Source organism: Aedes aegypti, chromosome 1 (assembly GCF_002204515.2).
Source record: "Aedes aegypti strain LVP_AGWG chromosome 1, AaegL5.0 Primary Assembly, whole genome shotgun sequence".
Classification (NCBI taxonomy): Eukaryota; Metazoa; Arthropoda; class Insecta; order Diptera; family Culicidae; genus Aedes; species Aedes aegypti.
In genome coordinates, this window is record NC_035107.1 from 73,741,140 (window position 1) to 73,766,239 (window position 25,100).

Here is a 25,100-nt window from a genome sequence, read left to right on the forward strand (position 1 = left end):
AGATTTGTCCTTCTTTTAGTTTCCGGTTTAGTTTAGTTAGGGTGTCAATGCTAGTAATGGACCCCTTAGTAGCTGAAATTCATTCTCGACGCCTTTCCGCAATTATATATCAGGCGGATATACGTTTTGTGGAGTCTAATAACAAGTTCAATGTCTTTACTTCACAGTACACCCATGCAACATACAAATTCATACGATTTTCCCAGAAAAATATACATTTGGAAAACTGTTGTCCGAATGCCTATTATGGACCCTCCCGGGGTCCATAATAGGATTGTTTACAAGTTTGACGTTGCGTATTATGGACCCTCCATTTGATTCCCATGTAATCCGGCTCGCTGCCGACGTGCCTATTATGGACCCACCTGGAAATGCGTATTATGGACCCTCTTGTGTGGTTTCATTTACAAAACTGTTCAAATATCTGTATTTATGCGCCTCAAACCAAATATTTTGCCTGAAACTACTGACTAACAATGCAATCGAAGTTCCCCCGGTGGATTTTCATAGGAATAAGGTTGCTTTGGGTGTTAATTTTATGTTTTTCTGTAGGGGGTCCATAATACGCAAAGGGTCCATAACCGGCATCGACTCCCTAGTTATTCTTTCAAAAGTTGCGCTTGTAAAGTGATTATCGGCATCATAATTTTCCAAAAATGTCGTGAATACCAGGTCCCAACGCATCACCCTTTCATAGATTTCAAGGCGGCATACGGTAGTGTCGACCGCGTAGAGCTATGGAAAATCATGGACAAGAACAGCTTTCCCGCGAAGCTCCGGTTGGTATACAAGAAGGCATGGAGCGCAACGAGCTAGGTGGGTGGAACAAGTGCGTATCGTAAACTGAATAAATGAAATGAAAATGAAGGATACCATTCAACGGCTCAAGAATAACAAGACCGCTGGCAAGTATGACAGAATGACACTGCTTGCGGAGGAAAACAGTTTGAATATGACGCTGGGGCCTTCCTTAGCCGAGTGGTTAGAGTCCGCGGCTACAAAGCAAAGCCATGCTGAAGGTGTCTGGGTTCATTACCCGGTCGGTCCAGGATCTTTTCGTAATGGAAATTTCCTTGACTTCCCTGGGCATAGAGTATAATCGTACCTGCCACACGATATACGAATGCGAAAATGGCAACTTAGGCAAAGAAAGCTCTCAGTTAATAACTGTGGAAGTGCTCATAAGAACACTAAGGTGAGAAGCAGGCTCTGTCCCAGTGGGGACGTTAATGCCAAGAAGAAGAAGAAGATGACGCTGGGATGAACAACGCGTATGATAGGACTCGAACAGGTTAAAGATGCCCTTCACTTGCGATAAAAATAACTTTCATGAGTTCGGTAGTTCTAGATAAAGTCAAATACCTTTTTATCGTTCTCAGTCTCTGAAAATTTATTTACTTACCTAATGCCAATGGACCACATCGTACAAATTCCGCTACGCCTCGCCTAGACTTTCCACACCCAACGAGGCAACCATCATGGTCTTTTCGGTTGGAATCGGTGCACCCGGATGCATGGCTTTCATGTGCTTCTGCAGTCCATTGTACCATCCGTATGTGGAAGTGCACTCTGGACAGGAATATGGTTTCGTTCCAGTGTGAGTCACCATGTGCTTCTGAACCGTTTCCTTGGTGGTGAACGTTTTGTTGCACTCCTGGCACTGTTGGACATTAAATTGAGAATGAGGTCGTTATAATAGAACACTTTGTGGGAAAGGATCCCACCATGCGGAGATACCTTAAACGGTCGCTGCCCTTCGTGCATGTTTCGAACGTGTTTGTGCATATTGCTGGAGGTTCGGAAGCCCACCTTGCAGTATGAGCAAACGTACGGTCTGGTGTTCACGTGCGATTTCATGTGGATGGACAGCGACGATTTGGTGGTGGTCCGGTAGGGACAGTGTTCACACCGAACCGGACGATCATCCGGATTGTGCACGAAACTGTGCGCCTTCATTTGGCTGTAAGTCCGGAATGCCTTGCTGCATACCTAGTAGGGGGATGGGGAATCAAGCGTTATTCTAGTGGCGGGGTACTGACCTGGTACTTTTTTTCGCCCATGTGCCGTCGCCTGATGTGTTTGCTGAGATTACTGGACGTGGTAAAGGGACAATCGCAGTACTCGCAAACGTACGGACGAGCCCCCGTGTGAGTGCGCTTGTGGAGATTCAGATCGTTTTTATTGCGAGCTTTGTACGTGCACTGATCGCAGGGATAGTTTCGAATGTCCCTATGGACTTTCATGTGGTAGACAAGGTTCGTACTTTGGACGAAGCTTTTGCTACAGATCTGAAGAAGAAATGAGAGATGACGGAGCCGTTAGATTCAGTTCGCGGACCACGGCACAAGGACAAAAGAAAGAACCGTACCAATTATAGTCAACTCTCCATAACTTGATATTCTCCGTGTCTAAATATCGTTATACTTAAATTACTCGATGAACTACAATCCGCTACATTGAATCTACGCCGAATAAGTAATTCTTCTCCCCTGCGCTCAGTCCTGAGCCAATCGCTTTCAGTTGCCCTTAAAGTTAAGTGCCCTTAATCCTCCTCAACAACAAAAATCCAACACATGCCACTCCTCCGGTACACACTGTAGCCGTCGCTGAAAAAACGTGATCGAAATTGTTTTGACCTTGAAAACATGATTTTAGTACTACAGTGTCTTCGGGAAAGTTTTTCCATAAAATAATCGCTATGTCATGAAAGTGTCAATTTGGTGATTAATCCACCTAAAAGTGAGAACGAAATTTTATTTTTCGTATTTATGAATTTAAAAATAAACTTTATCCGGGAAAGTTGTAGGTTATATTAGAAGAAACAACTTTGCTGAAGACACCGTATGCATATTTTTTTGATTTTCATGTACATTTGTGGAGTTTTTTGTGGAACACCCCTAAAAATTACTTTTTTCATCATAACTTGGTTGGATGATTTTGTACAATTTTCAATTGTTCTAGTGTTATTTGTTACTTGCAAAAACGCATAACTTTCTCCAAAAGAGCATATTTTTATCTCTCATACTTTTCGAGTTATTGAAGGTTTTATATAAAATTTCGCACCTTTTTGACACTAAAAATCATTAGGTTGCGCACATTTCCGCAGTCTGAAACATGTTCATCCAATGGTTTGAAACTAATACTATGAAATGCAAAGAAAGCCACTTTTAGCCTGCGTTAGCCTGACAATCAAAAGAAAGTCTGAAAAAATGTTTACTTACATGCAGATATAATTTACACTTATTCACTACCCCCTATATTGGCTTAACTTGAATATCTGGCATCACTGTATCGAATTTTATGCAATCAAATCAACTATGACATCAATCAACAACAGATCGGAATAATCTGTTCAGACAGGTTTACCACAGACAAACAGACTAAATATCATACACTCTTTTCATCGTTCACTTTTCTAACGTTAGTTCCATATATGAAGTAGGTGGTTAATTAGGGATTCCGGCTCCGACTTCTTTTGCTGAATACCGATTCAACGGTACTACATCGATCAGTATCGCTAGGGTTTAGGGACAAAAGGTCGAAAGACAAAACGTCGAAAGGACAAAAGGTCGAAAGACAAAAAGTCGAAAGGACAAAAGGTCGAAAATGATTTGCTTGGTGGGAAATTTTTCCTTCTTTGTCCCTTCTTTTTTGTTCTTCGACCTTTTGTCCTTTCGACCTTTTGTCTTTCGACCTTTTGTCTTTCGACATTTTGTCATAGATTCGTTCATAAGAAATCCCTATATTTTAGTTTTATTCACAATTATAACATTTATCCAGCTTTTTACGCTAGCATGCCATAAATTTACGAATCACCCCCGTTTGACTTTTCTTGCACGCACTATAATTTATATAGCTTGATCAAAGCAAGCCTAACAGTGGAAAAAATGTTATGTTGACATAGAAAAGTCAAGCTTACAATATTGTGTTTTCGGAAATGGAATTTTTGTAAATTGCCTATTTGATTCTAATCGTTTTTCTATTTTAGGTTGATGTGCAAAGGTGCAACGAGCAAGAAATGTGTGGTTCAAATTAATTCTGCAGAATAAACAAACCGATTTCTTCAAAGATCAAATAACTTAAAATGCGTGCGTCCGTGCGTTATTTCACTGTAAGATTAAGTTATGAAAGTAGTAATGCGAGTGTTTTATTTGAACTGCGTTGGTTTTACTGTATTATGTGTGATTTTGGAAGGTCTACTCCCTCAACTACGTCACACGTTGCGGAATATGATAAATAACCATGAATGTTCTCAATTAAATTTTCAAACAACCCTTATTTGATATGAGAGTTAACCAAATAATCTCAATACTGAATATTCATTAGAATTGTCTTATTTATTAAAGATTTATGAAGATATGAACCCAAATCTCTAGTTTGTTGGTTTCTTCGAGATTCCAGGAGCTTGATTCAATTTGGATTTGAGATAATCGCAACGGAACTTTCGTTGGTTCAACCAAGTATGAACAAAAATGTGTTACCCTACCGAGTAAAAGAGTCAAAGATGCAGGTAAGATTGATTGCATTTCATTTCATTAAAAAGGACGCATCTTCTAAAATCCTCTTTGAAAGCCTAAAAAGATATAATAGAAATTAGTTGAACGAACGAATATGAAACAGTAATTCGAAATACTAATCCTGAGCACATTCCAAATGTTGTGAAAATTTTTGACATCTCAATCAACAAACTAGATTTACTGCCTACTTTGATTGAACTATAAAATCGGTTGGCATAAAATGTCAAAATCGAATTACCCCCAGTTGTTTTATGGCTAGCGTAAAAACCTGGATGCATTTTACAATAAATAGTTGATAATTGGTGGAGAATGAAAAAAAAAATACATTTGTTGAAATATTTTAGAATATTAGTAATAGTTATCGGAAATATTTACCCTCGTGTCATGTGATTTGCCATCACCAGAACCGCTTGATTGATGATACGATTGGCGAAGGTTATTTATCAGCATCATACAAAATAAAACAGCGGAATTACTGATATCTTAAGATGATCATATTAAAGATCATGTAACAAAATTTGTTCATACATTTTTCTATGATAACATTTTGTTGAATTTGTTCATTTGCGGTGATCGAACCCATGTATAAAAGGGACCATTAATAAATTACAACCTGCTTACACTGCTCATCTACACTTACTTGTCCCATTTTCTATGTAAATCTTAGGGTTCATTCATTTATTTCATAACGCCAAAAATGGCCAATTTTGACACCCACCCACCCCCTCGTAACGCTTTTTGTATGAATATTCTACAAAATATGAGCCGTAACATAATGAAGACACCCACCCACCCCCTTTATCGTTATGAAATTTGTGAATGAGCCCTTATGAGCTGCGAGCCAAATATGCGTACACTGAACGAAATCTCCCGCCAAAATGATTTTTGCCTCATCCGAGCCCCATACCTATTTTCAGACACATTCAAGATGATTTTCATCTCCGGTGAAATCATCTGTTTACAAATCGCACTGTATGGAAATCATCCTAACTTGAAAGTATTTTCATCCTTTCAAAAGATGCTCGAGTTTGAATGACTTTCATACGTCAATGTAAACAACCGTCATTACATGCTTGATAATAATAAAAATTATACAAATCGACTTCAAACAATAACAAAAAGTTTAAAGTTTTATACACATTATATTTTATTGTAAATTAACAGCATCACAAATTCACATTAATCCAGGAATTATTGATCTCATGGTCGCATGAGCCGCAGGCGACGACACCTGCATGAAGCGGATGATGATGTGACTCCAGAATTCTAACTGAAAGCCCTTGGGATGCACAATTTGTGGTTTTTGTACACTTGAATGTGAGCTTGAAAGTAATAAACATAATTTCTATATAGAAATAATTCTAGAAAAATCCTTTATAAAATGAAATTACCTGTAAAATCCAAAAGACAAATCTAGGAACATCGCGCTGCTTCAACCATTTTTAGGTAAACATTCCAAGAACAATTTGACGTTTAGGATCGTTAGTTTTCCGTATGATGTTTCACACGATAGTTGAATGATTTTTGATTAGGAGCATGGTAGAAAATAAATTCCGTCAGTTTTTGCATGGTATTCATTTGTGTTGTCTTAACTCAACTGTCTACTTATTGTCATACGGAAATATAATAAAAGTCATTTCAGAATTGGATGATTTTTGTTCAGATGCATGAAGATGCATCATATTCCTTAATAGTCATTCAAAATAAGAAATATGAATATTTTCAGCCTTGTGTATTACAAATCATTCAATGTAAGGCTGGAGCTTTCGTTCAGTGTAGAACGGCAGTACACGAAAGCGATTGTGAATTGTTTCTTCATAATTGTGTAAATATGTTTTAATGCGAGAAAATCGGTAAGTATGCATTTCAAACTGTTTAATTGCTTTTTGGTTTATATGAGTGGTACCCAATATCAGCATCCGTACTAGCTTTGGCTGAGTTTAAATTGATGTTTCGAATATTTAAGTTGTCATTACGATTAATCGATATTTTGAATCGATGTTTGGAGCATCTAGAATCGAATGAATTGATTTTCTTAATTCGAGTTTTTGATTCGATTCATTTTGTAGAAATCGATAAATATTTCTTAATGAATTGATGGGAGAGAAACCAAATTTTTAATTAGTGAATTTGTTGTATCGAATATGAAAACTGATTTTATTGAAAGATGTTAGTGTCGACTGCTAATTCATTTGATTCCATCCCAAACTTCATAAATTTCAATTCAAATATATAGATGCAAAGGATTCGATTAAATCAACAAATAAATTCGACAGTTCAAATGTGAATCGATTCAGTAACATCGATGCTATGGAGAAATTCGCTCAACGTTTTGTACACTGAATCCTTATACGAGAAGTGAGGTAATTTCTTTCTTGGTCTCTATTGGACAGTTGACCGAAGAGGCTCAAGAGGATGTAACAAGGATATTAAGAATTGCAGGGAGGATCTCCAGAATTGATACTGACTAAGAATTATTACACTGTTTGTTGGCGACATCAAATCCTGTGATTACATCTATTAGAACATTCCCGAGAAAAAAGTGTTTCCTTATCAGGAAGGGAAAATCTTTTGGTTAAAAAAGATAACGAACAAACCAGTGATAGCGAAGCTAAAAATAATGATGATAATCTTAAACATCAATATTTACTAATTTATGGATTGCATATGAATTTCAAAGGAAAAAATAAATGTTTCATAGTTATATTATACATTTTAGTTTTTGCTGCGAGCTCCGAAAAATTCTCAAGAAAGGACTGAGACTTCCTGCAGAAAAAATAGCAATAAGTGTTTTTCTGCAATAAATATACTGCTAACGTTGGAAAGGTGAACGACGAAAGTGTGTTGGATATGTTGTCTGTGATAAACTTGTCTGAACAGATTATTCCGACCTTTTGTTGATTGATTATATTGTTGACTTTATTGCATAAAATTCGATACAGTGATGCCAGATATTCAAGTTAAGCCAATATAGGGTGTAGTGAATAAGTGTAAATTATATCTGCATGTAAGTAAACATTTTTTCAGACTTTCTTTTGACCGTCAGGCTAAAGTAGGCTAAAAACGGCTTTCTCTGCATTTCATAGTATTAGTTTCAAACCATTGGATGAACAAGTTTCAGACTGCGGAAATGTGCGCGACCTAATGAGTTTTAGTGTCAAAAAGGTGCAAAATTTTATTTAAAACCTTCAATAACTCGAAAAGTATGAGAGATAAAAATATGCTCTTTTGGAGAAAGTTATGCATTTTTGCAAGTAACAAATAACACTAGAACAATTGAAAATTGTACAAAATCATCCAACCAAGTTATGATGAAAAAAGTGATTCTTAGGGGCGTTCCATAAAAAAATCCACAAATATACATGAAAATCAAAAAATATGCATATGGTGTCTTCAGCAAAGTTGTTTCTTCTAATATTACCTACAACTTTCCCGAATAAAGTTTGTTTTTAAATTCATAAATACGAAAAATAAAATTTCGTTCTCACTTTTAGGTGGATTAATCACCAAATTGACACTTTCATGACATAGCGATTATTTTGTGGAAAAACTTTCCCGAAGACACTATAGTACTAAAATCATGTTTTCAAGGTCAAAACAATTTCGATCACGTTTTTTTCAGCGACGGCTACAGTGTGCGGTAGCTGTTCTGTATTCCAGATCATGGTTATCAATCAGTGCAGACAAGTAGTCAACCTGTCCGGGCCCATTTCCTAGCCGCTACGTTGCTATTTATCTCTTTGATAAATAGAAACATTAGTAGTAGAACGCTAGTGGCGCTATTGTGACACAACTGATTTAACTAATTATTACTTTTAATTGTCATGTTTCATTAACTAAACGATCCCACGCAATAGATGATGATTTGTTTTGGCATTTGACACTTTGTGGTCCGGTGCTCACGCTGTCACATCGCAGCAAACTAGTTGTTGGTCACACGAACAACAGTGACATTAGCATTCTTAGGTTAATGCTTCTACTGTTTGATAGCACTTCACTTATTGTGAGAGTTGACACTTCTCCCTCATCCATCGTAACGATCAAAACCATACCTTATGCTGTCTTGGTCTGCCTCTGCGCCATTCAGATGTTCATCATAGGGCTGCCTTCACATTTCAATCGCCTCACGTTATTAGACTACCAAGGTACACCAATTGTCTCACTTGGTTGCACATGATACATGTGGTGCGGAGGTGAATCTTTCTCGATTGCAGCTTCTTCTGGCGCCCATAGTAGGCACGACTTCTACTGATGATGCGCCTCCAATCCTCATTTATCGTAACACTCTTTCCTAGACGAGATCTATCACGTTTGGTTCCGCCCACAGCATGTACTTTGTTTTTTTCAATGCAATGCAACTTTCATTGCTTCACGTTTCAGGCGGGTGTGTAGATCTATCACCATTTCAAATGTACTGCCGACAATATCCATATCATTCGCGAAGCAAACAAAATGGCTGGATCTTGTGAAAATCGTACCTTGGTTGTTAAACCCGGCTATCTGCATGACATCAACTAGAGCGATATTGAACAGCAGGTACAAAAGTCCATCACTCTGTTTTTACATTCCAGTTTGTCGTCCTATTTGGTGATGGCTGACACCTTGCTTCCACTCCCCCGGTAGCTGTTCCGTCTCCAGCATTCTGACAATTTCCCGGTGTGAACAGACGGTCAACCTCTTCGGGCCCATTTTTATGAGTTCAGCCCTAATACCATCCTTACCAGTCGCCTGTTTTTGTTCTTGAGCTGGTGGATGGCATCCTTAACTTCCCTCTATGTGGGAACAAGTTGGTTCCCTTCATCCGCCGTGCTGACGAAGTCATTTCCCCCACTATCATGACCCTCTGCGGCTGTGTCCTCCGTGTCATTCAGGTGTTCATCGTAATGCTGTTTCCACTTTTATATCACCTTATGTCTATCCGTCAAGATGCTTTCATACTTATCCCTACACATTTTTGCTAGCGGCACGAAGCCTTTTCGGGATGCGTTAAGCTTCTCGTAGAACTTTCGCCTTCCGCTTCTTCCAGGCGGCGCTTTTCATTCTGTTGAACAGAATATGTGACATTATTTTGTACGGCGGATTAAGGGGTGGTCCATAAATGACGTAGCATTTTAGGGGGGAGGGGGGATTCACGGACTTGTGACGATGTGTGACGAGGGGGAGGGAGGGGTCCCAACTAGTGGACGTAGCATTTTGAATAATTTCGGTAAAAAAAGTAGCGCTGAAAAAACTGACAAACGGTTTTTTTTTTTAACAAGTTTCTTTGTCTGACTTATTGAACTTGGGTTATAAAACGATGATTCAGCTTCAAAACATTAATATGATTAGAATAAAAATTCATATGATTAGAATAGAAATTTTGAATTTTCCTGGTAAATACAGTCAAACAGATTTTATGAAACTTTAAATGGTTATGTGGATCGTAATCATGTTTTTTTTTATTTGTAAATGAACAAGTTAAAAGTTTTAATAGGTTGAGTAAAGAACAATGCTTTTAAGACTTAGAAAATATTGTTTTTCTATTTGTTAACAAGACATAGAATCAACCGTTTTAGTTTTAATCATATTATCTGTTGGAACTTTAATTTTTCAAAACAATACAATATGCTCATTAAGAAATTTTAATAAAGATGATTGTATAAAAATCGCTGATTGTTGAAACAATCCAAATATTACAATTGTTATTTTCTCTCTATTTGGCCACTGTTTGCTGAATGGATTTGATTTTAAAGAATAATGACAAAGATCCATTCCAAATTAAAGTATTTTGTTAATTATATTCAGTGAAATCTTTTTCTCTACCACGAAATATGAAAAAAAAATCCTATTAAATAACAATATTTCTGTTTAATATATTTTGAAATATTTTGAACCCTTACTAATTGCTGTTAGCTTTATCAATCCGAACAAGATTTTAAACTTGTTTTCTACATTTTCATCTGTAAATTTGCTGTAGCTTTTAACAACAGCAAAAGTACTAGAAATTAAGATTAACCTATATAAACTGGGAATTAAAATTATGTAACTTAAATAGTAAATAAGTTTGTTTAAACTGTTTTTCAAATGATTTTTGAGCGCTTCGTTATATTAAACTATCATACATCAGATTACAACTTTGTGTTGAATTTCTGGATTTTAATGTTTCGTTTAGCCCAATCTCTGAGAAAAACAAATAATAAATTGGGGGGTGGGGGGTGCTTGATATGCTACGTATTTTCTAAGGAAGGGTATCAGCATTTGTGACTAAATGCTACGAGGGGGAGGGGGGTATAAAAAATAAGTGAAAAAATGCTACGTCATTTATGGACGGCCCCTAAGAAGCGTTATTCCTCAATCATTGGCGCTGGGGTGCCTTTTCATACAGAACCTTTTCATACAGAAGGGTGATGAGGCCTTCCAGCTTGCTGGCAGGCAGTTCTATGCACCCCCCCTTCCTTATTAGTATATGGTGCAGAATTTCGTACTGCTGTTCACTTCCTTGTTTGAAAAAATCGACCAGTAGCTCGTTTTTCCAACATCCCTTATGTTATTACACACTCTGATTGCTTTAACAACCTCATCTAGCGTCTGGGCTCTACAGGTTGTCCATGATTGCTGATTGCTAATCTTTTTTCAGAGACGCTAATGAGGTCTCTCCCTTCAACAAATGCTCAAAGTGACCTTTTCACCTAGCAGCCACCATAATTTTGTCTGCCGACAAGTTAATTTCACGGTTAATGCATATGACGATGAACGGCGCTATTTTTCTCCGCACACTATTGACAGTTTCGTAAAATCTCCGCATATATTTTTTTTCATGCGGTTCTGCGCCTCAGTAATGACATCTTCGTCATACTGCTTTTTCTTTCTGTGGTGAACTCTTTTCTTGATTGCTCTCGCTACCTTTGTATCGTACTCTACTCTGCCGGGTAGCGTAGAGTAATTGCCTTGGTCTTTGTTGAGTAGCGTCGTAGGTATGGCTTGTCGCCAGCCACACATTCTGCGAAGGGTCCGTAGATCGTCCTCCATTTAATCGATCCATCTTGCCCGCTGCGCACCACGTCGTCTTGTGCCGGTCGGATTTTTTTCGAGAACCATTTTCACCGGATTGTTATCCGACATTCTGGTGACATGCCCGGCCCACCGCAGATCTGCACTCCGCCGGAGATGGTCCGCAACCCGTTCCGTTCCGTGCCCATAGAGGAGAACCGGTCTAATCAGCTTCTTGTAGATGGTTAGATTCGTACGAAGGCGAACTTCACTCGATCGAAGAGTTCTGTGGAGTCCAAAGTAGGTACGTTTTCCAGCAACGATGCGTCTCTGGATTTCTCTGATGGTGTCCTTGTCGCCGGTCACCAGTGAGCCCAAGTACATGAATTCTTCAACAACCTCGATTTCATCACCGTCAATATGAATTCGAGGTGGGGGGTGTGCCGTGTCTTCTCTTGAGCCCCTCGCCTTCGTTGATGTTCAGTCCGATTCGCCTAGCTTCAGCTCTTAGTCGGATGTACTTATCCGCCATCGTCTCAAAGTTGCGTGTTACAATATCAATGTCGTCGGTAAAACCAAGTAGCTGAACGGACTTTCTGAGAATAGTGCCACTCGTGTCTATCCCCGCTGTTCTAATCACTTCCTCTAACGCAATGTTGAACAGTAAACACGAAAGCTTATCACCGTGCCGTAACCCTCTGCGAGATTCGAAGGGATTCGAGAGTGTCCCTGATACTCGGACTACGCACATCACTCGCTTCATCGTCGCCTTGATCAATCTTATCAGTTTGACCGGGAAACCATATTCGTGCATAATCTGCCATAGCTGTTATCGATCGATTGTATCATAGGCCGATTTAAAATCGATGAATAAATGATGTGTGGGTACATTGTATTCGCGGCATATCTGCCACACCGGGCGGATGGCGAATATTTGGTCCGTTGTGGCTCGTTCACCCATAAATCCTGCCTGATATTGCCCAACGAACTCTCTAGCAATTGGTGATAGACGGTGGCATAAAATTTGGGAGAGTACCTTGTAGGCGGTGCTCAAAATTGTGATCGCACGATGATTGGCGCAATCCAACTTGACGTGTCCTGTGTGTCTTCAGCGCGGAACAGCTCTTCCATCGCTTCGCGATTTGGGGCCGCTGAACCTAGTGCTGCTGCTGCGGTGTTACCTATGGCGGATAGTATGTGCCTCCAACAATCTTCAAGAGTGGCTTTCAACTGCTGCGCGTAATCTTGGGCTACTTCTGGGTCCCGTAGCCGCTCGATGTTAAGCCGCGGCGTTCGGCTTCCGCATCTATATTTGCACTGCGGTATGTGTAAACATTGGTGGTGTCGGAGAAGAATTTTCCGTCGATTTGGTTTTCGGTTTAATTATCGGGTGATCTTCAGGTGGCCTTTGGATATCCTTGCGCGGTAAGAAGGTGTTTCGGACTACCATGCCACGAGAGGCTGCAAAGTTGACGCATCGTAGGCCGCTGTCGTTCGATACGGCTTGCAGGCTGTTCCTCCCGACCATCGGTCTGTACATCTTCTCTCGTCCTACCTGTACGTTCATGTCACCAACAACGATTTTCACGTCACGCGGCGAGCATCCGTCATATATCTGCTCCAGCTGCGCGTAAAACGTCTCCTTCTCGCCGTCAGGTCTCCCTTCGTGTGGACGGTGTACGTTGATAATGCTGTAGTTGAAGAAACGGCCTTTAATCTTCGTGTTGCACATCCTTGCGTTGATCGGCTGCCACCCGATAACACGTTGAATATTTTTCCCAACACTATGAAGCTCATTTGTGGTGCCACAGCTTTGGTAGTTTGGTAGACAGGTTCTGTCCAGTCCAACAAAGTTCCTGCATCGCTACGATATCGAAGTTACGGGAATGTAGTTCGTCATAGATTATCCTGTCGCAACCTGCGAAACCAAGTGACTTGCAGTTCCATGTTCCAAGTTTCCAATCGTAGTCCATATTTCGTCGCGTGGGTCTTTGCCGATTGTTCCGGGTCGTATTATCTCCTATGTTATTCGCCATAAGGATTTTTACGGGTGGCTTATTGGGCCTACGCCAACACTCCTATCTCGCCGGAGCGCCATCGTGCGTATTTGTAGGATTCCTATAAATTTCAAAGTTGAATGATGAACTTTCTTCATTGATGACAACTAGATCTAAAAAACGGTAGTTTTCTCTCCTTATCCTCCTCGTTAGTGAACTTGATATCCTTGTGTACGCTATTGATTGTATCCAAAATGTTGCTGAAAATGTTGTCGACGTATCTCCACCATTTAACCGGTAATAGTGCTTGTTTCTTTAAATTTTCCTCAAAATGCGCCATGAATTGCTTTCACTAAAATAGAGAGAGAGAGCTGGTTTATCATGGGGACCTCTTTCGTCTACTTGTAAAAGTTTCCTCGAAACTGCCGTCCTCGTCCAGCCACAACCTTGTCAACCTCATGTATGTCCTGACCTTTTTTTTCAATTGGTTTTCGTTGCTACCTCGATGATCTATTCAATATCTAGTTACAGAGAGTTGACCGTATAGGAAGGATACCTACCTCACAAACGTAGGGTCGCTCGTTGGTGTGCGTTCGCTGATGAATCTTCAAGGTCGACGACGAACGGAACTGCTTGGAGCAAACCTCGCAGGTGTATCGCTTTTCCGAGTTATGACTGGCTATGTGGGCCTCCCAGAGCTGTTGCGTCCGTAGAACTACCCGACACTCGGGACAATGGTAGAACTTGTCGTTCAGGTCGGCGACGATTTTGCGCTTCGTCGTTAGCTGCGGTGAAAGTTTTTGACAAGGCGTCATAATTCTGGAAATATTTCGATCGATTAACATTTGGTTCATTATTCAGAACCATAAAGGAGGTTAGAGGCTTCACATGGAATAGAAAAAAAAACAGTTTTTCGACTAAGATCAAACCTCTACCACCGAATTGAGGCCGGATTGCTTCAAAATTTTAAGCATAAACCTTTAGAACAATCTCACAATAATTCTCTATATTAATTATATAAAAAAAATTCCAAGGAATTATTGGATTTACAGTGGTATATTTGGAAGAAACAATACATATCACTTACTTCTTTTCCGGTTCCTCCTTAACGAACGCTTCCTGCCCATCATCTTCCAGATAATCCTCATCGGTCGCTACCATCACATCGAAACATTCAGCCTCTTGTTGTGTTAACTCGCTGGCATCCACGTGTTCCACCTGCTCAACGACCATCTCGTGATCTTCCACCACTTGCCAGCTATACTTAACGTTCTCCATCTCGACAACTTCTTCCAGATGTTCCACTTCTTTGTCACTCGCCACCAGCGCTTCCTCTTCCTCCTGCTGCTCTTCCGGCTCTTCCTGTACCATCTCCAACGCAGCTTCCTCTTCCCGTTGCTCATGCTTCACATGCTCACTCTGCCTCCGTTCCCTCTTCCCGTACTCCCCAATCAAGCACTTCAACTCTTCGTCAGTCCTATCAATCTGCATTTTCAACGCATACGCGCCCTCCACCTTCTCCACGCACTTCCAGCAGACGTACTTCGGCAGGCGTTCCTCCAGATCGATCCCCGTTCCGAAGCACACGTTGATCTTGTCGGCCAGAGTCGTTCCCGTGCCTCCCGGCTCGAACAGGTAGGCCTTCGGATCGGCTGCCTTCAGCACTCCCAAGCAGGTCCGGCAGTGGTTCAGGACCAGTTCCAATGCGTCGAATTCCACCCCGGAACCATCATCCAGCTCGCCTCTCTCCCTTGCATAATCTATGTACCTTAGGGTGAACAAGAATTTTAGTTTTTCTTGGAACTTTGCCTTTAAACGGAAGCTTAGGATGTTACAAACAATCTTTTGTTCAAAGGGAACAAAGAGGATTGAAGCAGCCTCGTTGAGATATTTGAAAAAAAAGTCAGACTTAAAATTAAACTTATAAGTATAGACTCCGGAAAAGTTTCAACTTATTAGAATCACACATCGATTCATTTAAGAGATTTAAGGTGATTTAAAAAATTAAAAACATTCTAAACAATTCAAAACAATAGGCAAGATGTACCGCGTTGATTAATATTATGGACACTCGAAGCCTAAGTAAAGCAAAATTCATAAAGATTTATTTATTTTTTATTTTATTTTTTTTTATTGCTTATTCCAGACGTTTCTGTTGAGTCCGGGGGTATCCAAATCATCCATTTCTACTATTTTCTGCTCGTCTTATCTTCTTGTCCAAAATTGTCTGCTTTAAATTATCCGTCAGTACTCTTCCAGATTCGTTGCTACATAAGCAGAAGGTCATGGGTTGAATCCCAGGCCCGTCCCTTTCCTCGTACTTTGTAGTTGTATATCTCTCACTTGCTTATATCTTCTATTCTTAATCTATCACACTCAAACTATTCGTTCATAGCGAGTAGTGTTTGATCCGTTGAATCTGTTGCATGCTCCTTTGTGGGTGAACGACGGATTTCGGATCGTGTCCGGTTTGCATAGTAACCGCACTATCGGTATCGATCATTCGTGTATATGTCCACGTATTCATTTAAAAATATATCTTTATCGTCTACGCGAACTGGCAAATGGTGATGTTTTCTACTGGAATCAAGAATTGGAAGATGAATTTCAAAATCTAAAGCACAAGGCATGGAAGGGAATCAATACGCTGGGATATTTCAGTAAGGAAGATCGCACTGAATTAAATGTTGATGCATCTCCGTATGGTTTAGGTAATTATATATATATTTATACAGTTTGTTTAATTAATTTTAAAAGAATAATTGCATCACAGGTGCCGTTCTCCTTCAGTTTGATGGTGAATCAAAACCTCGGGTTATAGCCTGTGCCTCAAAATCTCTTACGAACGCAGAAAAAAGTTATCCACACACCCAAAAGGAAGCCTTGGCTATGGTATGGGGTGTGGAAAGATTTTCTATGTATTTACTTGGAAAATTCTTTACCATACGATCAGACGCAGTGTCCAATGAATTCATTTTCAATGGCAGACACAGAATAGGCAGACGTGCTGTTTCGCAGGCAGAAAGTTGGGCTTTGCGACTTCAGCCGTACGATTTTGAAGTTGAGTGTATTCCAGAATCATTGAATATAGCTGACGCATTGTCAAGATTAGTTGAAGAAAGTAGACCAGCAGAGCCTTTCGACGATTCATTCGAGAAACATCTATTGTACAAATTGGATGCCGGAATCATGGATTTATCATGGGATGAGATCGAGAGATTTTCAGAAACTGATATGGAGCTGGTGTGGGGATACCCTCTTGTCATCCAAAGTGACAATGGTCCGCCTTTTCAAAGCGAAAAATTTATTTCGAACTGGGAAAACAGAGGAGTCAAAATAACGAATACTGAAGGCAATTCGTCCTGAAGATACCGTTAAGTCCTCAATCCAATGGAGCAGCAGAGCGGCAAAACAAAGGAATCAAAGAAGCTTTGGTAGCAGCAAAGTTGGATAATGTTAACTGGAGAAGTGCATTGGACAAATACGTTCATATTCATAACAAAGTTAGACCCATTGCAAACTTTGGTGTTACACCGTTCGAACTACTAGTTGGATGGAAGTTTAGGGGAACATACCCCTGCCTCTGGGACAGCTCTTCACGAACTCCAATTGACAGAGCGGAAATCAAAGAGAAAGACGATTTATACAAATTTAAAACTAAACAGTATGCAGATTGGAAAAGAGGAGTGAAAGATTCAGATGTTACAGTCGGAGACAATGTGTTGTTGGCACTTCATAAAAAGGTCAAATCGGATCCAACTTTTGGTGCTGAAAAGTACACGGTAATTGCGAGAGAAGGAGCAAAAGTGGTGATCAGGAGTGACCGTGGAGTGCAATTTTCAAGAAACGTCCAGGATGTGAAAAAAATCTTTCAAGAGACACTGTTACAAGAAAACGATTCACACATTACAGAGAACTCAAGTAGCAAACCAACCGACAGAGAAAGACCAAGGAGAGATATTGTTAAACCAAATAGATTTAAAGATATGCATTTATATACCATTTTTGAGTAAGAGTGGAGATGGGAAGCAATGTTGTACCAGATAGAGTATCAGTAATAATCAGAGGCGCGTCCACGTTCGGAACCATGGGTAGGACAAGCACTAGCAATTTTTTGTTGTGTGCTGTGAAGCTACGAAAAATTTTAACCCCGGGCTGGAAATTGAAATTTACTATATTTGAGGGGCTCAAACACAGAGCGGTGTAAGTGACATATCGGTCGTTTTATGTAGAGTTGAGGAAATTCTTCTGTTTCCAAGCGTTCTAACGATATTTTCAAGTGACTTTTCCGCTCAACTAAAAAATAGCATAGCTTTTCAAGACTGTTCCAGGAATGTCTCCAGGGAAATGCCAAGGATTTTTTCTGAAAAATAAATCAGTGAGTTATTTCTAAAAATAAACTTTTATAGTAACCTCTGACAAAACTTAAGTAAGTTTTGAAGTCACCCTTAATGAACAAGAAACTCTGAAATAACTACTAGAATCTTAAAGAAGCTTTAGAAGATGTCCTAGATAATTTGCCAAGGCGATAAAAAAAAACAATTGAATTTTGGGACAGTATTCTGCAGGATTTTCTAAAGAAATTTCTAGAAAAACATTGGACAGAAACTCTTAACAAATTTGTGGAATTTTCGGAGGAAATATTGTAAAAAATGTTGTAGTATAAACTGGTATGAAGCCTTAAATGACCTTTTAAAGATTGAATGAGTATTTTTGGAGAAACTTAAAAAAAAAATGTTTGATGAAACTGTAGGAGTAATACTTGGATGAAATGCTGGAACAATTCATAGAAAAAAAAATATATTCGTTCAGAACCCCTCAAGGAAGTTTGGATTTCAGGAAGGGAACACGGATGAATTCTTGAAGGAATCCACATGAACAGGTGGAGCAATTCTTACAGGGTTTCTTGAAGACTAACAAGTGGATAATTCGATTGAAGGATTAGTGAAAAATATCTGGAGGAAATTCAAAGATAGTCTTGGAAAAAAATCGAAGTAATATCTGAGAAAATTACTGGAGGTAGTAGCTTTGAAGTTCTCAAGGATTTCCTGAAGCAAATTCTGGAGGCATTCTTCTAGGCATCCTTTGAGAAATCTCTAGAAAAACTCCTGAAGAGAACCTTATAGAAGATTCTGAAAGAATTTCAAATAAAATCAACTAATTCCTGAAGCTTTCAATCGGGATATTTGAGACGAAAGTCATGAAGAGCCTGTTGAACCCGTTATAGTTTCTTTGGAGCCTGTAAATTTCTGCATCAGGATTAAATGCAAGCAGCAGTGGCGCAACCAAGGGGGGGTTTTGGGGGTCAACCCCCCTACCCCCCCCCCCCCCCAGAGCAGATTTTTTTTATAAGAAATTTTAAATATATTTTTGAAACTCAACACTAAAATCCATAAACATATGTTGTACTATCAATTATGGGGTTCTAAGTTGTGGTTCTCTAATTTGTAGACCTTTGAAAAGTTAAAAAAACGTAGTTTTCTTACTTTTTCTGATAAATAAGCTACAGGTTTTTGTAGAGAAGTTTGTTTCAAACAAACATGCAGTTACGTTTGCATATCTATACCGTTTAAAAAGTTGTTTGATGCAAAATTCGATGCTTTTAAAATTCTTTTGGTTGACTCAGCACTTTGCCGAATTGTATGACCTCCAGTGAGCACGTGAATTTCCGGAGAAGCAATTCTTCAGTTTTTAATGATTACTAATAAAAATCATAGGAAAGATTATGGGAGATGGTATTTTCGTTGCTAATTTAAAAAGCCACAATTTTCGTCTACAATATAAAAATGCTTCAATATCTGCAATGCTGATTTGCCTTCGACAAACTGCTAATGATAGTCGCAATGCTTCTTACAGCGACTTGTGTTGAAATATTCTGTTCGTTGAAAAATTTGTAATTGTATGTATGGAACAAAAAAGACGAAGAGTGATCGAACACTATCTCGCATGCATCCATATGTAGCTTGGATAAACTTTCGAACAAACAACAAAATATGTAAATGTAGATTGAAACTATAGCAGATATTGTAATCTCGTTTAACCATTCATATTACAAACGTAGAGTTTAAGGAAATGTTTGTAAACAACGAAATGTTTTGCGGAACTCGAAGGTTTTCCCATACCCAACAAACATATTTCAGAAAACATTTGGAAAATTTCGCCAGGTAAAACAGATTTCTTTGAGTAGAGTTGTAAATTTATATGGTGTTACGTTTTTTTCATGGTAACTTCGCAATATTTTTAAATTTTTCCGCTTGAAATTGTTTACACTTGTTTTATTTTCCCAAAAAAACACATTATCTTCAAGTTCAGAGAGTTCTGTTTGATCTTCCGACCTTGACGCTTGCTTCTGCGGGAGCGGGTGACGAGGGCAGGATCAAACATGTCGCGCGTCGGTCGAGTGAAGTGAAAAATTTCCGCGATCGGTTAGTTCTGTTTGATCTTCGACCTTGACGATTGCTCCTTGGCAGTGCGTCAAGAAAGCCCGAGCAGTCGTCAGTTGTTTTCCCTCTCGGGTCGTGCGCCTATTTTCTCTGAGTGCTTTTATATAGCCGAGCAAACGAGTTAAGCTGAATGTGGATTGTTGCTGCTCAGTCAAGGATGACGGATCAATTGGTGAGCTCGTTTCATGCTACTATTTCTAATCTATAAAATATGTATGACTGCACATTTAATCGATACAACGGTAGGACGTTAATATGATTTTTCAACAAACTGTGAATGGTTCGTCACTGTGAGTGTCGACATAAACTCTAATTCATGAATTATTTATGTTTCACATTTTTTTGTTTTCAAAACACCCCTTTCTTTTTATCTTTATTTTTATAATTATAAAAAAACTTTGAATGGTTCGACACTACAAGTGTAGACTTGCGAAAAGTTCACTTTATTCAACAAACTTTGGATGGTTCGCCACTGTAAGTGTCGGCATAAGAATAAAAGTGTTCTATGATGTTCCAACCAATCAAGTTTTTTGTTTCTTTTCAAATAAGTAAAATATAATAACACATGCTTTCGTCCTGACAGCTGTAGGAATGTTACATTGAGATATTTGTTCAACAAACTTTGAATGGTTCGTCACCTCAAGTGTCGGCATAATTTTCCTTTACATAGAAATTGTTCATATCAAATGAATATATTATATTTTCATAAAAGCATATTTATATTTGACAAAAAACTATTTATCATGGTCTAATCACTTATCAAAGTGAATCCTTTGACCCAACGATCCTCCCCATTAACAAACATCCTTCCCAGTAACCTTTGTGGAGATGCAGAGGCAAACACGATCTCCAAATAGCAAAGGTTACACACTAACATTCCTTCCCCCAATCCCACCTGACTGCAAGGACGTGGCCGGCGCCGTTATTGACCATATATAAATAGAGGCACTGAATTATGCACACTGAAGAAGATTATGGCCAATCCCAGCCGAACTTCTAGTTGATTCTTTGTGCATTTTCACTGACTTCGGTCAATCACGGAATAGCAACCATTGATATGTGTAGTCAGTCTAAGCTAAGCTAAGCTAAAACACATTATCTTCAAGTTCACAAAACCCCCCTTAAAGGCAAATCCTGGTTGCGCTACTGGCAAGCAGAATAAGGAAAAATACCATTTCGGTGGAAATAGATACTCTAAAGACTTTCCGTTAAATGAAGAGATATCTTGCGTTTACTACGAGTGTGGTTGTTCTAATTTTCTCATTTATTTCTACACAAGAAATGGCTGGACAGAAAAAAAATCTGTGAATATGAGGTGTTTTTTTTTTCTTTGCACCGAAATGACCCGGCTTTTCGCAAAAGTTTTCAGGAGAAACTGAAGATGCTTTCCTGAACAATCCGGCCATTTTTTTTTTTTTTCGAAAAATCGTTATATTTTGCTGGTTAATTGCTATGCTAATGCTATTGCTATGAATGATGCCACAAAATATCAGTGGGAATTTGATCAAATAATTCTTAAGGATGTGACTAAGAATTACTTCCAAAAAACTCTACGCCAATACTGAATCAACCAAGAACTTCTAGACAGTGTGCTGTAAGAGTTCTATAGGAATTGCTCTGAAAATCTGCAAGAGATTCAGCAATGCTGTGATAGATTATATCAAAAGATTTCGCTCTTTCAGAAATCGTAAGCATCATCACACTCGTACTGTTTATAACAAGGTGGTATTAGACTGGTATTGGATTAACCCATTACTTCATTCAAAGATTCTTCAATAATCTTCTGATTATTATCTATGGATGTTCCAGAAACTTCTCAAAACTTACTTCCAGTAGGTGAATTCCGGCGAACAATTTCTTCGAAGAGAAGAAATTTTCTTCCATTTTGCACCAGCAAGAAAATTTTCTTTTCTTCGAAGAAAATACGCGCCGGAATTCGCCTACAGGAATGCTCACGGCAATTCGTCCCAAACATAAACAGGGTGTTTGATACATCTACAGCCAATATATTTAAGAATCCATTTATTGATTACTTCAGAAATGCCATAGAGTATTGCGCCCTTTATTTTTCTAATGGTTGAGGAAGTTTCTTGTAGCAATTACCTATACAGTTAATTTCCCATGATTTTCATTACAGATATTCTCAATCGTTTTTCTCACGAGTCAGAACTTTTGGGGGTCATGTACAAACCATGTTATACTTTACTAGGCTTGAGAATACAATGATCGTGTTTCTGCTGATCTAGTGTTTTGATTTGTTGAATCGTGGGTAGGACAATCCTTTGACTGTCCTACCCAGGTGATTTCGTGCGTAGTACATGTCCTACCTGTCCTACCCACTTCCCGCGCCACTGAGTAATAATAGTAAATAAGGTATTCAGAATAATAAATCTAATATATATAGATGACAAAGAAAATAGAAATAAAATAGACTTAGTGAAAAGATAAAATTACTTTGAATTTCATACAAAACAAAGAAGCCTGTGAAAATAGGAATCAATCAAGGATGCTTTGATGAATCGAATGTTTCACCTAAAGTCAGTCTTACAACGAATCTGGAAGAGTACTGACGGATAATTTAAAGCAGACAATTTTGGAGAAGAGAAGACGAGCAGAAAATAGTAGAAATGGATGATTTGGATACCCCCGGACTCAACATTTTTACGTCATATTTCGGACATTTCGATTCCATAAACCATTGTGGATTGTCTTGGAAAAACTCCAGTTGGAACCTTTGGAAAAATTCCTTCTGAAATTAATGGAAGAGTCATCGTAAAAAACTTTGATAGAAATCATGCGGCAATTCTTGGTAAAGTCTTCAGAGTGAAAGGAATTCCTACAGCAAATTCTGAACAAATTCGTGTAAAAACTTCTTGAAAAATAGCTGGGCGATTTGCTCGAAGGAATGAAGCAATCTGTAGAACTGTAGAAATTAGTCGAAGAACTCACGAAGCTTTTCCTCAAGAAAGCTGAGAAGAGTTGCCGAAAGAACCAGTGGAATATTCGCGTAAGAACATCTGAAGGTGCAAGTAGAAAAAGGAAAAAAGTTACTTTGAAGACTATTTTGATTGGAAAAGGGATTAAGAGACCACCCATTGAAAATAGAAACTTTTTAAGGATTTGTATTGAAATAGAGAAAAAGTCTTTAAAAAGAGACCTGCTGTCAGCCCCCATGCAAATGTTAGTAACATCTTAAGCTACCATTTGGAGTTTGAGTCCCCAATTTTTCACCCTCCCTAAAATGTACCTCTGCTGCAGAGCCGTCAATGCATCCGGGTCCTCCCGGAACCGTTCCTTGGCCTCTTGGCACCACTCCTCGAACCCCCGTCGCCAGTAAATCTCCGGCCGCGGCGGATGCTTCAGAGCTCGCATCTCAACTGCAATCGTGGCCCAAAGGCCGTCCGCATCGCCACCCACCACTTCCATGTGCTGCAGTATCAACGTGATTTGGGCGTGCGTGAGGCGAGATTCGAGCGCCACCAGCAACCGTTTCAGCTCCCGATCCGGAGGGAGAGTGGGTTCGGTTTCCAAAGCCACCCGGGCCTTCCACTCCTCGATGGCATCGAGAATGTCCACGCAGGACTTCTGGAACGAGGGTTCCCGCAAATCGTTTGCGATTAGGTTGAGGGTACGCGGATAGTTGACCGGATGTCGGAGAAAGCCCGGATTGATGCGGAAGTACTTGAGCAGGGTCTGCAGGCGTACGGGGGTGTACTCCGATAGGGCATCTTCCGGCTATGAAATATGGGGTTTTCGTAAGTGAAATTATAAACCTATACAAAGTACGTTACCTTTCTATCACTCTCCAGTGGTTCGGACACGAAATCGCATTGAATATTTGTCATTTTTGCACGAAAATTAATAAAACGAATAAAACTAGCTAAAAATTTCTATGCAGATGGATTGTTTACATCGTCAACTTTTGTTTTGACACATCCGCGATAAACCGCACAACATAGTACAGTACAGCTTTATAAATCCGGCATCAATGAAATTTTATAGCACGTTGAATGTGAAATATTTCAAACTTGCTATCTCGTATAAATTATGATAACGGCCGAAAACCCTATATTGAGCTCTCGCCGAGCGGTGTCACGAACACGTGCGCAAATTTATGCTGGTTGAAAAACTACCATTTGATTTTGCTGGGAACAGCTGATCTTTGTTTATATTGCTGTTTGCGTTTGACGTGCAAATCCAGTCTAACTGAACTTCAAATGCGGTAACACCAAGTAACCAAAGGATACTTAGCAACCATGATGCATATCACCGCCAACCTAGCAAAGAAAATCAAATTTTGACTTCGCCTTCCTTGTTGAAAATCTTACCGCATTTGGTGTTCCCGCATTTGATATTTGCATTTCAAATGCACACAGCAATATTTTCAACCAGCAATCTTTAAGTAGTGTTGGTGACATGTGACGTGTATGTACACGAGCGCAGAAACCACTATAGTTTGAACCCGAAACTGACCAGAAAGCCGAAAAATGTTGAGTGAAAAACCCGAATAAAACCGACTTTGAAAAATGATAAAACTACTCATCTTTTCAGACGAATAAAACCCTACTCTTTTTAAGCCTGAACCCGATAACTTTCGAGCCCGACCCAAACCCGAAAATTTACATATTTTCAAAACCGAACCCGACCCGAATCTGTCGGGTTCGGGTTTCGGGTTTGAAAACCCGAGACCCAACCACCTCTAGGGAACATGTACGACCATGTGATGATAATGCCGTTTCTCCGCACGACAGATCTTCGCGATCTCGAGTGGAATGTTGAACCGTTGAACAGTAAATTCGAAACTGCGTCTTCATGCTTCAATTTGTCTAACATCAAACCACGTATGCAATCCAAATACTTGATTTCGAACCATGCAGCGTAGCACTTATCAGCCTAACTAGTTCCACCGGAAAACCACGCTCGCACCTGAGGGGTGCGATCTCGAATATTTTGGTCATTCAATGGATCAATAATCCATTGGACCATCGAAAGTAGTTTTTACCTGAGACGAGACTCGCGGAGACGGTCTTCTTTTTCTGCGATTGCTGAGTTTTTTTCTTATTCCACTCAGTGTTTACATCATTTTTGCGCAAACCGTTTAAGCTCTCACATGACCATCTCAGCAAAAAACTATTGCGTTTGCATCACACCGAACCATAAACGGCATTTTGATT

The 25,100-nt window shown here is 39.3% G+C and overlaps 1 protein-coding gene across 4 annotated transcripts; it reads right to left on the reverse strand.

Moving 5' to 3' along the window:
• Nucleotides 1–1,363: 1,363 nt before the first annotated feature.
• On the reverse strand, nt 1,364–23,861 carry LOC5574247 (zinc finger protein 239). Of its 4 annotated transcripts, none has more exons than XM_021839890.1 (6): nt 23,718–23,861; nt 23,174–23,661; nt 14,571–15,251; nt 14,044–14,302; nt 1,738–1,989; nt 1,364–1,660 (listed from the first exon to the last, which is right to left on the reverse strand). In XM_021839890.1, exons 1-6 carry the CDS (start codon nt 23,769–23,771, stop codon nt 1,436–1,438), a joined length of 1,959 nt encoding a protein of 652 aa, XP_021695582.1. In that variant the 5' UTR covers nt 23,772–23,861; the 3' UTR covers nt 1,364–1,435. The 4 variants fall into 4 exon arrangements, with proteins under 4 accessions (XP_021695582.1, XP_021695592.1, XP_021695604.1 ...); XM_021839900.1 differs by lacking the exon at nt 1,738–1,989 and adding an exon at nt 2,040–2,288; XM_021839907.1 differs by lacking the exon at nt 1,364–1,660 and adding an exon at nt 2,047–2,288 and having other exon boundaries at nt 1,840–1,989.
• Nucleotides 23,862–25,100: the final 1,239 nt, after the last annotated feature.

Coding starts and splice junctions, on each gene's coding strand:
- LOC5574247 (XM_021839890.1), bottom strand. CDS start 23,771: ATGACAAATATTCAATGCGATTTCGTGTCCGAACCACTGGAGAGTGAT. Junction 15,252..23,173: donor TTGACGGCTCTGCAGCAGAG/GTACATTTTAGG, acceptor GTTCACCCTAAG/GTACATAGATTATGCAAGGG. Junction 1,661..1,737: donor AAGGGCAGCGACCGTTTAAG/GTATCTCCGCAT, acceptor AATGTCCAACAG/TGCCAGGAGTGCAACAAAAC.